Source organism: Cyprinodon variegatus, unplaced genomic scaffold (genome assembly GCF_000732505.1).
Source record: "Cyprinodon variegatus isolate N-32 unplaced genomic scaffold, C_variegatus-1.0 Scaffold285, whole genome shotgun sequence".
Lineage (NCBI taxonomy): Eukaryota > Metazoa > Chordata > Actinopteri > Cyprinodontiformes > Cyprinodontidae > Cyprinodon > Cyprinodon variegatus.
In genome coordinates, this window is record NW_015150738.1 from 840,302 (window position 1) to 855,122 (window position 14,821).

Below are 14,821 nucleotides of genomic sequence, written 5' to 3' on the forward strand. Positions count from 1 at the left end.
CTTACAGAAGAAGTTACAGGTCTGTGAGAGCCAGAAATCTTGCTCGTTTGTAACTGACCAAATACTTGTTTTCCACCATATTTTGTATATAAATTCTTTAAAAATCAGACAATGTGATTTTCTGGATTTTTTTTTTCTCATTTTGTCTCTCATAGTTGAGGTATATCTATGATGAAAATTACCGGCCTCTCTCATCTGTAAGTGGGAGAACTTTCACTATTGGTGGCTGACTAAATACTTTTTTGCCCCACTGTATAGCTAACAGGATTCAATCATTACCTCTAAACTCCAGAGAACATAAATGTTTTCCAACAGGGAAATGACAAAAAACATTTTATGCCAACAAAAATATGTGGATGGCCTTGAGGAGAGGAGCAAGGGTGAAAAACCCCAGCATCATCCTTTAGCTGAAAAAATAACAGATCAGCAGTAACCAGAGAGCTTCAGCTGCCTGTAATGCTTTGCTATCACTTAAGATGTAGATCAGATTTTTCCATGGAAAGTACTCCCCGCTCTGTGCTTCTGTGTATAGCTCTGGATCTTTCCTAGAATAATTAACAAAATTATCACTGCAATTAATTTAGATAATCCAGTCTTTCTTCCCCTGCGACGATACGTCTACCTCAATGCTTCTTTGGGTTTGTGTGCATCCGTTTTCTTTCCTAAAACAACTTTGTTTGCTGCAGATTGACGCAAAACCTGAGATAATACTAATGGAGGTTTCTGCTTGTTAAAAGGGAGTTTTTCCTTCCTATAGTCACTAGATGCTTGATCTTTAGGAAGGATTATTGCAAATACAGACATCCCAAGTTCCAAAAACTCATTTCAGGGAGATGCTTAATCTTGTAGCCTTGAACATCGGTTATTCTTTCTGTTTTTCATGGGACTGCAGCATATAATACACCTCGCCACGGTGTCATCATTCCTCACCATTGCCATTTCTAGACAGGGACCAGAAATTCTAATGATATGCGCTGGAACAGACATGGTTACTGATATGTCCTTTGGAACTACATTCTTTTTCTTTTCAAATTCTGTTTTACTAATTATTCAAAAACAATAAGGTGATAGCTTCAGTGGTACTGAGATAGGATCCCAGTTTTCATCTGCTAAATGTTTTTTTCCACAACAAATAAAAAAACTCCTTTACTTTTTTACAGATGAATTTAACAGTTTTTCTTGAGTTCTAATTCCAATTTTATAGAAAACGGTAGTTTTAACTTAGATTAAGTGAAAAATATGTAAAATTCTTAAATTTAAAATGTATATTGACCTCAAAAGAAATCGAATTTGTATTGGACCTAATTGAAAAGAAATTTCACTTCATGCAGCTCTCTAAATATATCTGAATAACTTGCCCTGAGCTGCCCCCTCTCCTGGCCCCCTGGTAAATTTAGTTCAGATCCGCCACTGTTTAATCTTCACTAGACGTGGATATATCTGCTTTAAAATTAGTCCTATATTTTCGTTTTTTACTCGAGGATTCAACCTCTGCTGTTTCACATGATGCACAGCTTTGAGTGGTAACTTGGTGACTGCCAGAGAGTAACCCAGAGAAACTTATCGGACTGATCCAATCAGCTCTCTGATCAACCAGTCGCCTGGAACCCTGGTTGATCAGAGCATCGCTTTGGACAGACAAGTTGCACAGGTTTCACAAGTAACCTCCTCCCCAAGCTCTCTTGTTGTCTGCACAATCAAAGTAGTTCTTATCCGAACATGATGCATGAATTATTACCTGCCCTCTCTCACTCACATTAAAAAACACCACCTCGCAGAGTGTAAAATCCGGGATAATTTATCCGACTCGCAGGCATCCGTGAACAACCATCTATATCAGGGAGATTCCCGGAACTTCCGGGAGACTTGGGATGTCTGCGAATAAAACATCTCCATACCATCAACTGAGCTTCCCCATAACTTTCTTTTGAAGTGAATTGAATGTGTTCTAATAATGAGGACTGAGTTGGACCTCACTTTATTGGAATGACACTGAATGAACTTAACTGAGCTGAACCAAACTAGATTCTATACAATCAGAAATGACTTTTGCTTCTTTTCATCATGTAAAGGGCCTCGACAGTTGTTGGGCATTGGCACCATGATACCGTAATAATAATGTGAAGCAACTTTTAAAATGAACCGATTTACATTCATAAATCTAAATGTCAAAAGTTTTAGAACAATTTTTTTTTTTAACAATATAGCAGAGATTTGAACCGGATGAATTGCTGCACACCTACACACGCTGACCATAACTACAACAAAATGGTGATCATTGGCTGTTTTACAGTTAAAATTACAGCTATTAATAGCCTCCTAAACATAAAACTAATACTCTGTCTTGAGCATCTTAAATATGTTCCTCAGACCTGGCCTGCAGCTTCCTCATGGCTTCCTCATCCTGCTTGGCCTGTCGCTCATCCTCTAAGGCCTCCTCCAATCGGTGGTACATGTCTTCAAGTTCTCTGACCCGCTGAAGGTACTGCTCCAGCTCGCTGGACTTCGCAGCCATCTGCTCCTCCATCTCCTGCCGTACCTGAAATATTTTGTGATCTTTATGTACAACAAAAAGAACTGTTTGTGTACCAATACAACAGCAATAAGATCATAAGAAATACCTGATTTGAATCTAAGACTCAAGAAAATTCAGAGCAAAAAAAGAAAAGTAGAGAAAACCAGCATTATGTTAGATACCTTAGCAAATGTAAAAAAAAAAAAAAATAAAAATTTTTTTTCTTGACTTGAGGACCTTTTTAGCAGGAAAATTTAGATGTTTGCATTGCCACAAATGAAAAAAGGATAGTAGGCACATTTACTTTACTCTCTATATAGGAAAGTGAATAAACAAGGAGGCCAGATCTCTTGTTACCCAGGAAACACAATCTCTCTGTTTAGAAAACTTCCCCTCAGGAATAAAGTACAACTGTTTCCTTGTTAAAATCCAATCTCATGTAGTTTCAGCTTTAAGGGAAAAAAAAAAGACTAAAGAGTCTGAGTGAAAGGAGACGGCCCATGTTTTTACAGCTACAACAAATGGTGCAATTAAAAAAAAAATCTTTTTAATTTTTCTTTTTTTGTCTCACAGATCTTGATGTGAGACAAAAATAAAGGGATAAAATAATACAGACTTTCAAAATGTATAAAAAGGAAAAAAATATGTTAATGTTTAACTGCCATCCTTGTCCAAAAAGGTTTTAACTGTGATTGATCGCATTTATATGTCAGCTAAGGTAAATATCAACAACTGCGCACTGACTTTTATAGACTAAATTAACAGCATACGAGAAGATATAACACAAATCATGTCTGCCCTGGCCCCTAACCCCATCGCTATATGGAGGGGGGGCTATATAGCGGACTTCATAGTGAACTCAGTTAACTTACTGTTAACTACTTTTCATTCCCTGTTGGTCAAGTGACTCAGCGTCCCCGCACAGTTCCTGTACCATCTTTGTTCTCTCTCTCACGCAAAACAAATCCCATGACGCTTTGTGAGGAGAGCTCTTGCAAAGCATTGTGGGATATATCCCCTCTGCTCTAGTGACCATAGATGCACACTACTTTTCTAAGGTGCATTGTGGGAAATTTGAAATCCACTACTTTTTCATCCACTGGACATTGGAAGCTCATTAAGTGGCGCAACGTTAGGGCGGACGTTCGGACACAGCCTTTGAGACTCCAGTGAAACAATAATTAAAACATGGGATTGACCGACCTACCAATGTTGCTCCAGAAGCATACAGATATCTCATCCAGAAGGTTACAAAAGACTAACAACATCTAAAACCTTGCAGAAACTGCCTCAGGATGACAGATGTAAATGAGCAACTTAGCTATAATCTGGCTCATTTACAATCTGTACAAAAGTATAAGATTGTTCATTAATGTGCTCTGTCCTGATAAAATAAATAAATAAAAATAAAAAAGATCCAAAGGCAAGTCTTTGTAAACACAATTTGCACTTATTTGATTATTTTCCATTTTATCTAAAAAATTTAAGTGCCAAAATTACCAAAAAATTTCTTTTTTTTTTTTAGTCCTGAATCATTTTAAACTTAAAGTCTATCCTGGTCTGTATAGAGACAGCGTTCCTAATAGGAACAGGGGGGTCATATTTATTTTATAACTATTTTTTAAACATTACAATGATCAGCATCAGAAATACTTGTGCTCTTTGGGCAGCTACGCAATGTTTTTTGATTTCAAAAAACAAAAGTAACATTTCTTTTTTTTTTAGCCTATTTTTTTATTGAATTGTTGATGCCAATCAGTATGTTGTTGGTTGGTTGTAATAAATCGCACCCCATAAAGTGTATGAGATAAAAGACTGAGTGACGGCCTCACAGCACCATGCTTATACTGACACACTGAGGGAGCCTTGGAACTGGCCGACCCAAGATGGTCCTCCAGCTGCGTCTGATTTTCCACCAAATTGAGATATATAAAGGAAAGCTGTGTGCTGACAAGCCCACACTCAGCTTTATACATCCCGTTTGTTTTTATGCCACAAGTTTTCAAGATTTCTCCCTACCGCAAACTTTTATCATAAAGGTTGCACACCCTTTTCTGCGTGAGGCCCCCCAAGTCATAAAGCATTGAATGGAATCAATTCTGAAAGTGTACATCTACCAAACACTTGAAAATGGAGTACAGCAAAAAATATATATAACTGAATAAATCCTGATTTTTAAAATTGTGCATAGACACAAAAAACAAAAAGAAAAAACTTTCATTAATCACAGCCATGGCTCAAAGTTTGCCTTCAAGGTTCCACCTCATGTTCAAGCCATCTGCATGGTCATCAACCATAAATGGTTCATGTAAAGCACCACATGAATGTCATTGTGTATTTAAATGAACCAGCTCATTAATATTATTTATTGGTTATAAATGGAAACTGCAACTAAGAGGGGAAAAATAAACACAGTTTAACCGATGTGTTGGTGAGTGAGATGGAGAGTCAGATAAATATGTATGGTTGCCACAGTAAATAAAAAGTATAAATAAATGGAGCTTCTTCAGTGACAGACTGCTGCACCTTAATGTTATTTTATCACAGATCCTTCCTCCCAGCAGCTGTAAGACTCTATAACCACCACTGTTCCCAACAACCTCAGTAAGATGTTTACATTCATGCTGATTTTGCAGTTTCTACCTTATTCAGTTAAATAACATGCTGCTGTAATTGTGCACATCTCTGATGTTGCTGCCATTTTCAATTATCAATTTCTGTAAAAATGTTCAGCTGTATATTGGTCATTTATAATGGTCATTAAACACTTTACAGTGCAGTATTGTATTGTTTATTTTTTAACTCTTCACTATTATTTTATTCTTATACATTTTTCTAAGATCCATATTTGTGTGAACATTTTTCTATAATCTTTTTGCTGCTGTAAATACCAGAATTTCCCCATTGTGGGACAATAAAGGGATTTTCTATTCTATTCTATTTTATTCTATAATGACACCTTAAGGGTCTGATGAAGACTGATAACATTAACAAGGACATCCAGACAGTACTGTTACAGTACTGAATTATCTTGTTTCTAAAAGCAGCTTCAGGCAGACAGTAAATTTATTGTCGACTATTTTTAAACACCATTTAGCACTTTTAAGAGCCAACAGGAACCACAGATTGGGTAAAGACCATGTTAAGTAAAAAATAAATGTGTGTTCTCAGTTTGTCACACCACAGAAATATGTTTTACTTTTAACCCATCTGCATTTGAATAGTAAGAAAACCAACTATGCATATAAAATTAGGTCTCAAAAGTAATATAAAACAACCGCTTTCTCTGCCTGATAGGCAGAGATTGTCAGTTAGCGCTGTTGAAACCAAGCCTATATGCCATCTATTTCACTGCCATAGTTTTAAAGAAACAAAATAAGGCAAATGTTATAGTTTGATTTTTAATTCAGGGGGATCAATTGAAACTTCACACATCTGGGACTCATGTTCAATGGGGAAACAGAGGAGATTCGCTATGCTCTCTGACTGCAGAGGCAGGGACAGTCCCAATACTCACACTAAACTCTGCACCCTTCTATGAAGTGATCACCTGGAGGAAGTTCGCTGGTTGCAAGCGTACGAAATCTGGAGAATTGGGACAATACTTGTGCCCCACATTGTAACTGAGACATGGACATTGACAGGACAAAGCCCTTTTTTTGTAATGTAACTTCTTAAAAAAAAAAATAGGTCCTTTTATATTCACACATGTACAGTAAAATAGGAATCATTTTGATAATTATACCTAAAAAAGTTTTTTTAAACACACGCAACGGAGCTAACTTTTTATTTTTTTCCCCCTTACCTTATTTACGCAATAAACAAGTAAAATTAAAATAATATTAACTACTTTCAGTAAGGAAAAACGCACATCAGTGTGTAAAAAAACAGATGTGGAGGAATAAGTCAAGCTGAGTCAAAATGACAGGGGAATGAAGGCTGAATATCAAGGCCTTTTTAAAATAAAAAATACTCAGACTTGTAATAGCATTGTTTTTTTTGTTTTTTTCCAATGTTTTGATAGAGGAGAAGTAACTCCAAATCATCATAAATTTTACACTGAATAAAACCTCGAACTCTACGCTATTCCTGACTTTTTGAATTGAAAAACCGTTTTGGATGGTAAGCAAAACATCTAACTTGGAAACAAAGTCTAGTGGATTGTTTTCAATTTCTTTTTTTTTTTATGTCTAGTAGCTACAGTACGATTTTGCTTGTAAATCGGGGAAAATGGCACTAGACTTACCACACCGTGACGTTACTGCCAGAAGACGTCAGGAGATGTTACTATATTCAGGCAAAAGTGGCCGGTCCGTACTTACTGATTAACTCTAAATTCATCAAATCACTGCGAACATGTTAGTTTTAGGTATAGATAATGATCCATTGATCATTCCTTGTTGACTGGACTTTTCCTTTAATAAATAACTTTCCATTTGCAGATATTAATATTTTAACATCAGAAATACCAACTTAGACTGTCAATGTAGAATCTATGTGCAAAATCAAGGCTATCTAAACCATTTGTGTAAAGCCCAGATTAAAAAGCAGAAAATAAAGGAAATTCTTTCTTATGTAATTTAACCAGGTTCATAAGCACCTACTTCAAATTTGAATGTCTTTAAAAATGTATTACCAAGCTATATTTGGTTTGGTATTTTTAAATTGGGACTCTTTAATTTTTGGATAAATATGATGTTTAATAATTTGAATAATATTGAGGATCACCCTTAATTTTACCGACAGATTATTTAATAAACCATGCATTTATGATCACATATACATATATACACATATATGTATTCCAGTTTCACTTTGAAAAGCTTATGAATCTCTAAGGATTTAAACATAGTGATCTTGTTCGATTGAACTGAAGGGTTGAGAAATGGCTTTCCATGATTTTTTTGTATTGTAATTCAGTATCTAATGTTATGTTTAATCAGGTTGGTTAAATATTCTAAGAATTACCATTAACATTTAATATATCTTTAACAGAAATGACTCCCTTACTCATTAACTTTTAATGAAAATTGACTTTTTTTGACCAGATGGTCAATAAAACAGAAGCTTGTGGAGAAGATTTCAGAGTTAGGAGATGAGGAGTTAATAAGTAATCTCCAAGACTTTAGTTTGTTCTGCCCAGACACTGAACCAGGTGAGTACAATCTGCACAGTGAATTCTATTATGCACATTAGACCCATCTGGTTTAGTGTCTGGACACACTTCCCAATAGATTTCAATCCAGTCACATGACCTAAGCAAATTAAATAAAAATCGCCCTTGTTTAATGTGCAATTATAACAGAGGTGTAAAATGTAAAGGAAAATGTAAGTTTCTGGCTGCATATTTGCTCATGTGTAGGTATTTAACTTGCGGAAAACCCCATTAAAATTTTTTTTCCATTTGCGTGGATTGAATGTCGCCTCCAGGTCACCCTCTAACCTTCAGAGAGCCAAAACCAGAGGAACCAGAATAAAAATAGGAAATCAGTTCTTTTGCGAGACTTGGCCAAAATGATGCAGTTTTCTAAATTTGACATCTTCATGCTTACCTGCCTTTCCTCAAGAGAGACCCAAAGTGACGAATCTGGAGGTACTATATTGGCCTTTGAAATTAAAATGAGGCCTTATTTCCTCAGGTCTCTAAGCAACACGTTTCTTATTTTTGGATATTTTTTACTTGACTTCAGGTTTTTCTTGAACGAATATCTATTTAGTTGCTGTGAGCTGCAAATCCCAAATACATTAGAGTGTATTTGATGAGCCCTTGTCGTCATCATCATTATATGTGCAGTCTTTTAAAAAATGTTAACTGTATCTTTTAACCATTAACACAAATTAGGTGTGAACATTTGTACAAGGCGGTGTGGAAAAACTTTTACCATTTTTTCTCTCTCCAAGTCTAATCTGTATCGATCGTGCAGGTCTGACTGTTTTTTTTGCCTCCTGAGCTCCTCCAGTGTTGCTTTGGCCTGGACCTCTTCCATTTTCTGTGAAGCACAATAGAGGAAGGAGCCGTTACCGCTCTGCTTGAACCAAGGCCACAAACAAACATAAAACAGCGTAAAAAGCTTCTGAGGTTTAGTTAATTAAGACATTCTAAAGGAAACACTTTAAATCTACTTTTATTGACTTAAAAAAAAAAAAACTTTGCAGACATGCACTCATAGCTTCTCCAAAAATGTCCACAAGATCTAAAAGTGTTTTGACATTTGCAAAGAAAAGCCCAGTGGTAAAAGAAAAAGAGAAGTGAGATATGAGGAATAATATGGCTCAGCTTTAAGTACTGAGCTCATGCACCCGGTTTTAAACACACACAGGTGTCCCTATCTGATGCTGTTTGCATGAAGTTTTACTTCCCCTTTAATGTATTTTCTATTGTGTTAAACCCAAGTATGTGGGAATCCCTCCAACCAAACCCCCAACCCGGTGATGGGGTTAACTGAGTTAATGCTCATTTTCACAAATGTTTTTTCTTTTTTAAGGATCACCTTAAAGATACATTTTGAAAGATTAAACCATTAATAAACAGCTTTTACAAGAAATATTTTATATCATGAAATCATCATAAAGATAATTTGTTATAGACAGGGATATCCCCTAAATGATTTATTACACACAGCAATGCGCAACCATTCAGTTACCATGTTTTGCTCCTAAACTGTTATGCAAAAGTCTTAAGTCAAACCTTATTTCATTTATGGTTTGCTTCCAAAGTGAACAATTACGTTGCAATCTTGTAAAGTCGATAAGATTGATCAGTTTCCCTTAGATGTACCTTATTTTTTAGCTCTTGTAACCAAGAAATATTTCTTTACCTTCCTTAAACAGCTGCTTTTTCAAACACTTTATCTGCAGTATGTTTTCTTAGCACTTATTTTTTTCCCCCCATTTTTAGGCACATTCTCCCAACGTGGTCTTTAAGTTCATAGACATGCTGATCCATTGACTGGCGATAGCCTAAGATGGGACCAAGATGGCGTCTTTTACGCTGGCTTCATGCTTTTACTGTCACATTGACTATTGAGCCGATGTGACAACTGAATTTCTCCACTGTGAGATCAATAGAGTTTATTTGATCTTATCTGTATTTTGATGTTAAGAACAGACCATCCTCATCTCCTCCAGTTGCCTCTGTTTGGCCTCATTAGCCGCCTGGAGATTCTTCATCCTCTCTGCCAGGTCTTCCTCATCCATTAGCTGCTTCTGCCGGAGCTCCCGACGCCTGAGCCGGGCCTCACGGTGGGGAGACAGCAGGCCGAGCCTCAGCAGCTGGATGCACGTCTGTATAGCTACCAGAAGAGAGGAAGGAGGAGATCACTGATGGCAGGTTCAAAGTGACAGGACTCCAAGTCATGGGGAAGTTAGCTAGTCACCTTGAATCCATTCCTGCTTCTTCTTTTTATCCGAAGCACTGATCTCAAAGCTTTTATCGACGCACTTGATAATGAAAAGGCATTTTTTTCCATCTCTATCAAGCAGAGACTGGAAGAGATAAACAAATCATGTAAAACTGAAAGGATTTATAAGAAATACATGTATAAAATCCAATTATACAAAGTTTTATCCTTCATTCTTCCTTTAATGAAAGGACACTATTTACCTCCACGCAGCAGCTTTGGTCCAGAATGATGTCCCCCTTCTTCTCTGTGAGGTCTTCACAAACGTAGTAGGACAGCGAAGTGGGTCGAAGGACAAACCAACGCTCTGTCCAGTTCTTCCGCTTGTGGCCTTTCTTCATCATGTAACCCTTTAAAACACGACACCTAGTTTAACCAAGATAATTCCTGTAATTGTGATTAGAAACCCAAAGGGATGGCCCCTTTTTCCCACCTGCTTGAGGATGTCCAGTATGAGCTCTGAAAACACTTCATTGATGCTCATGGACAGAGTATGGCGGTCCACGTCTTTGCTGAAGTAGATCACCCCCACCAGCTCCATCAGCTCCCAGACAGTCAGCCAGTTCTTCCTTTTCTTCTGTTTCATGTAGTCAGTGAACTTTTCCTCACACCATCCCATTCCCATGGCCTCAGTCAGCTTTCGCAAAAAATACTCAACCTACATGGTGGACCAAAGATACTATTACTCTATGCATTAAGAGACGGTTAAAGATGCTTGAATATAATGGTAAGAGGTTCAGAATAGTTATAAAAATGTAGGATAATCTTTGTTAAGTTAAGAAGAAAAGTATAGTTATAAGAAACTTTAGTTGTTCTTGTGGAAACAGGTGACATTTTCCATCAAATCTATAAGAAACTACAAACCTCTTGAATTGTTCTTTACTATAAATATGTTTTGGTGTTGAAAAATACTTGAGGGAAGTTTTGGAAGATTTCCATTTTTCACAAATAAATAATAGTTAATTAAACACAAGCAGAACCCCCAAATGTGACAATAATACACCATGCTGTATAACGCATAGTCCTTGTCTATCAGAGCAGTTTTTTCATCCCTGCAGTAAAGCACAGTGACATAAGTTTCATGGTTATAAATGACCACTAAGGTATGAACAAAGTCTGCTCCAAGATTATTTAAAATACGAGTAAAATTCTGCACAAATCTTTTAAACCAGGCTCAATTTCCTCTGTCTTTGTTTTTGGGGAGCAAGTGGAGCATTGCAGCTCATACATTGGTCAGCTCAGGTCTCTAAAAGCCTGGGAATGTCTTCCAGCTGACTGTGACAGCTTGTTGTATATAGTCTGTTAAAAATTCACAAAAGTTACAAAAATTTCAAGCTTACAAACATTTACAGCATTTTCTTAAAAGTTATGTCTTTGTGAAATAGAAAGTAAAGATGCAAATATGGATTTGATTTTGTTCCATTATTGTTTCAAGCAAAGAATACGTTATGTAGGTGTGAAGTTAAACTTTGAGAAAGTTATTCTGAAAATATTTATCAAGATGAACTTTGTCATTTTCTTAGATTTCTTTTATTTCTAAAACTACTTTTTCCAAAAAGGAATTTTATATTTTCAAATTAGATTTTTTTCAGACTGAATTTTACAAATGGCATTATTTTGAAATTATCTCACAGATCACATTCACTTCCTTTCAAGGTCAACACAAACAATCGCTCACAACACTCACATTGACCAATAAAAATGTTGTTTTTCACATACAGACCAATAGAAATGCATCTTCATTCTTCACTCAAGAGCAAAGACAGTGAAGAGAATTTAATCTGTAAAACTCAATCCAAAAAAGAGAAACGAAAAACTTTGAAAAATAGAGCAAAAAAAACCCCACAAAACAGAAAATGATTTCTAAAATAAAACCTGTGAGGCCATCATAGCTCTTTAAGGTCCCCCTTTTTAATTCAAAATTGTCAGAGTTCAATTTTGTGGATTGCATCATTTTCTTCAACTTTCCATTTAAAAAATGTTGTTTTAGCAACAACAATGAATCTAAATTTAGTTCATAGGCAAAGACCTTCCATGTGACAAGAGAGCTTATCCTTCAAATGATCATCTACGGTAGGTTTCCACCAGGTTTTCAGCTAATAGCTCCTTTGCGATCATCCTGTGTTTGTAAAAAATACTCTTAAATGGGTTAACTTTGCTGTTTTTTTTTTTTAATATCCTACAAAAAAAAATGCGATCAATTTGGTTCATTGCTGGTGCAGGGGCTGCTCAGTGGCGCAGTGAGTAGCACTGCTGCTTTGCAGCAAGAAGGTTCTGGGTCCGATTCCCGGCCTGGCGTCTTTCTGCATGGAGTTTGCATGTTCTCCCTGAGCATGCGCGGGTTCTCTCCGGGTACTCTGGCTTCCTCCCACAGTCCAAAAACGAGACTGTTAGGTTAATTGGCTTCTCTACAGTCCACTTAGGTGTGAGTGTGTGTGAATATGGTTGTTTGTCATGTTTGTCGCTGTGTTGCCCTGCGATGAACTGGAGACCTGTCCAGGGTGAACACCTCCTCTCGCCCATTGACACAAAAGTTCAGAATTGATTAGATTGACAACAGTCAGAAAAACCTCTCCTAAAAAAATGGACTACTAACTACAAGAAAGTCTGTCTCCAGAGGTGCAAAGCATACAGAAATAATAGCTGACTCACATCTTTGGCACAATAGTTTATATTTGAAAGTTAAAATTAGGAATGATGTAACCCAGATACTTGGATACATGGGTTATTTCCTCTGATTTTCAGACTTTAACCTAAAATAGGAAGCATCATCTTCCTCACCTCCTCAAAAACCACCACCAGCGGGTATCTGTCTTCTGACAGAAAGTTAAAAATGCACCAGACTTTGAATGCATCATTATCTGAGATGATCAGACGCTGAGGATGAAAGTTTTTGTTGTAGCACAAGGTCCAGCACATCCGGTAGAACTCCAGCACGTCAAAGTCCTCCTGAACCTGAAAAAAAAATCAAAGAGTCAAAGTGGAGCCAAGGAGCAACACCACAGTGTGCTAGTTTACAAGCACCAAGCAAAGGGATTTTAGTTGGTCTCCTCTGGAAACCTTCAAGTCTGAAGGATGTGTGGTGATGTTGTTATAGGACTCATTTTTATTCAAGTCAGAGTGTGGCAGAGAAAAGGGAAGAAAACTGCTTTGCAGCACAAGAAAGGAAGCCTGAGCTGCTTACTAACTGGAGTGAGTCACCTCAAACTTCCCCAGAAACACTCATTTAAACAGATATGTAAAAAGTAGACGCTGTTACTCTGAATTTGCAACATTTTCTTCTCTGATGAGTCATTTTAATGCGAGTCTAGGTTAGGATGAATGTAACTATAAGTTTTAAAATTTCTATTATTAATTCATTTTCTTTGTCTTTGATTTTACACAGGATAAGACCCTATTTGACTTTCCATTTGTATTGAATCTGATAAATATGGTTTCTGGAGAAAGCACCAGAAATATATGTACCTATAAAACTACTCTATTATTTTTTCTTCTAAACAGCTAAATCCAATTGATTATATTGATGTAAAAATATTTAATGGCATCTCAAAATAAGTAAACTTTACATTTTACTTCTTCCTCAATGAACTAGAGTAATAATATATTTTGCATGAATAAAAAAAGACAATCATTTGCTGAGCAGTAATTCTATATTTGAATTTATTTAAAAGGTGTCATAAAATGAAGACAGTTTAATCATAGATACATGAAGTTCTTCAAACGAAAGCTACCTGGGTTATTTATAGGAGTTAAAGCATATAATTTGATTATATGTACTTATTATTCACCGGAAGGCCTTTTGTGCAAAGATTTACTATAATCATCAAATTGGTGTTTTGGAAATTGGTCGAACATCATTTTAAGTTTTTAACAAAGAATTGATCTCTAACTTGTAACCAGAGTAAAGTAAAATAATGAGAATAAATAAATAAGCAACTTTAAAGGTTTCTGAGTGGAATGTTTAGTGTATATATGAAACTTATGTAAAAATGAATGCTTGCCTTTTAACACAAAATTCATTTAATAAGAAACAAATATTTTTTTTAAATTGGATCTTTGTCTCAGAGGTGATTTTGAGTGAGCCTGAAATAATTAAAAAAAAAAAAAACTTAGAAAAAATTTTTTTTTTAAAGAAATATTTCATAAAGAGTTCAAATAAATAATAATTTTCAGACATTCCCATTTAGTTTTCACTACCCTGACCCCCACCTCACATAAACCATAGTGCAAACATTTCTTCAGTATTACTCATGTCCCATTTTGGAAGCAAAAATTAAAAGTCAAAATTAATCTTTCCTCTTAAAGATCTAGAATTTGAGAAGCCCAGCGAGACTCCTGACAGGAATCTGTGGAGGAACAAACCATCAGAGTGATAGTAAGGAGGCAATCCCACCCCTACAGTATTGGAGCTTATCACTACAGATGACTCATCAAAAGATCAGTATGAACATGAATCAGCAAAGAAGGGTTTAATTGCAATAATACTAAAAAACATTCCCCACACTCACAGTTGATATTTAATAGAGTAAAGGGTGTTTTTAAGGGTTATGAAGCATTAGGGCTTGGCACAAAAAAAAAAAGTTACATATTATTAGAGCATCATTCCTTTGAACTTTAATATTAAGATAATATATTCCTTAAATTGTTGTGACTTAAACTTAAAACTTTTACAATAATTTAGCTTGGTTTTTATATAAAAATGTATTTTTCTCCATCCAATTTGACTTATTATAACTATAATACTGATCTGAACTAGACACACATGTTAAAAAATAAGCATTCAAAACTATGTTAAAGGTATGGTTGAGGATCCACTTTGAAAAAAAAAAATGCACATGTTCAACCCTGTACCTGCTCCGTAGTGGGAAAGACAAACGCGTGCAAGAATATGCAGGGAGCCCATTTC

At 35.9% G+C, this 14,821-nt stretch overlaps 1 protein-coding gene across 1 annotated transcript in view; it reads right to left on the reverse strand.

Moving 5' to 3' along the window:
* The window catches only part of swap70 (SWAP switching B-cell complex 70kDa subunit), a 22,301-nt gene that overhangs the window by 3,214 nt on the left and 4,266 nt on the right, over positions 1 to 14,821 (reverse strand). The window contains exons 3-9 of the mRNA XM_015383445.1: positions 12,697 to 12,870; positions 10,349 to 10,573; positions 10,119 to 10,265; positions 9,892 to 10,000; positions 9,626 to 9,807; positions 8,398 to 8,505; positions 2,373 to 2,539 (exon numbers count right to left, since the gene is read on the reverse strand). Coding sequence (XP_015238931.1) covers positions 2,373 to 2,539; positions 8,398 to 8,505; positions 9,626 to 9,807; positions 9,892 to 10,000; positions 10,119 to 10,265; positions 10,349 to 10,573; positions 12,697 to 12,870 — 1,112 coding nt within the window. The remainder of the gene's footprint in view (positions 1 to 2,372; positions 2,540 to 8,397; positions 8,506 to 9,625; positions 9,808 to 9,891; positions 10,001 to 10,118; positions 10,266 to 10,348; positions 10,574 to 12,696; positions 12,871 to 14,821) is intronic.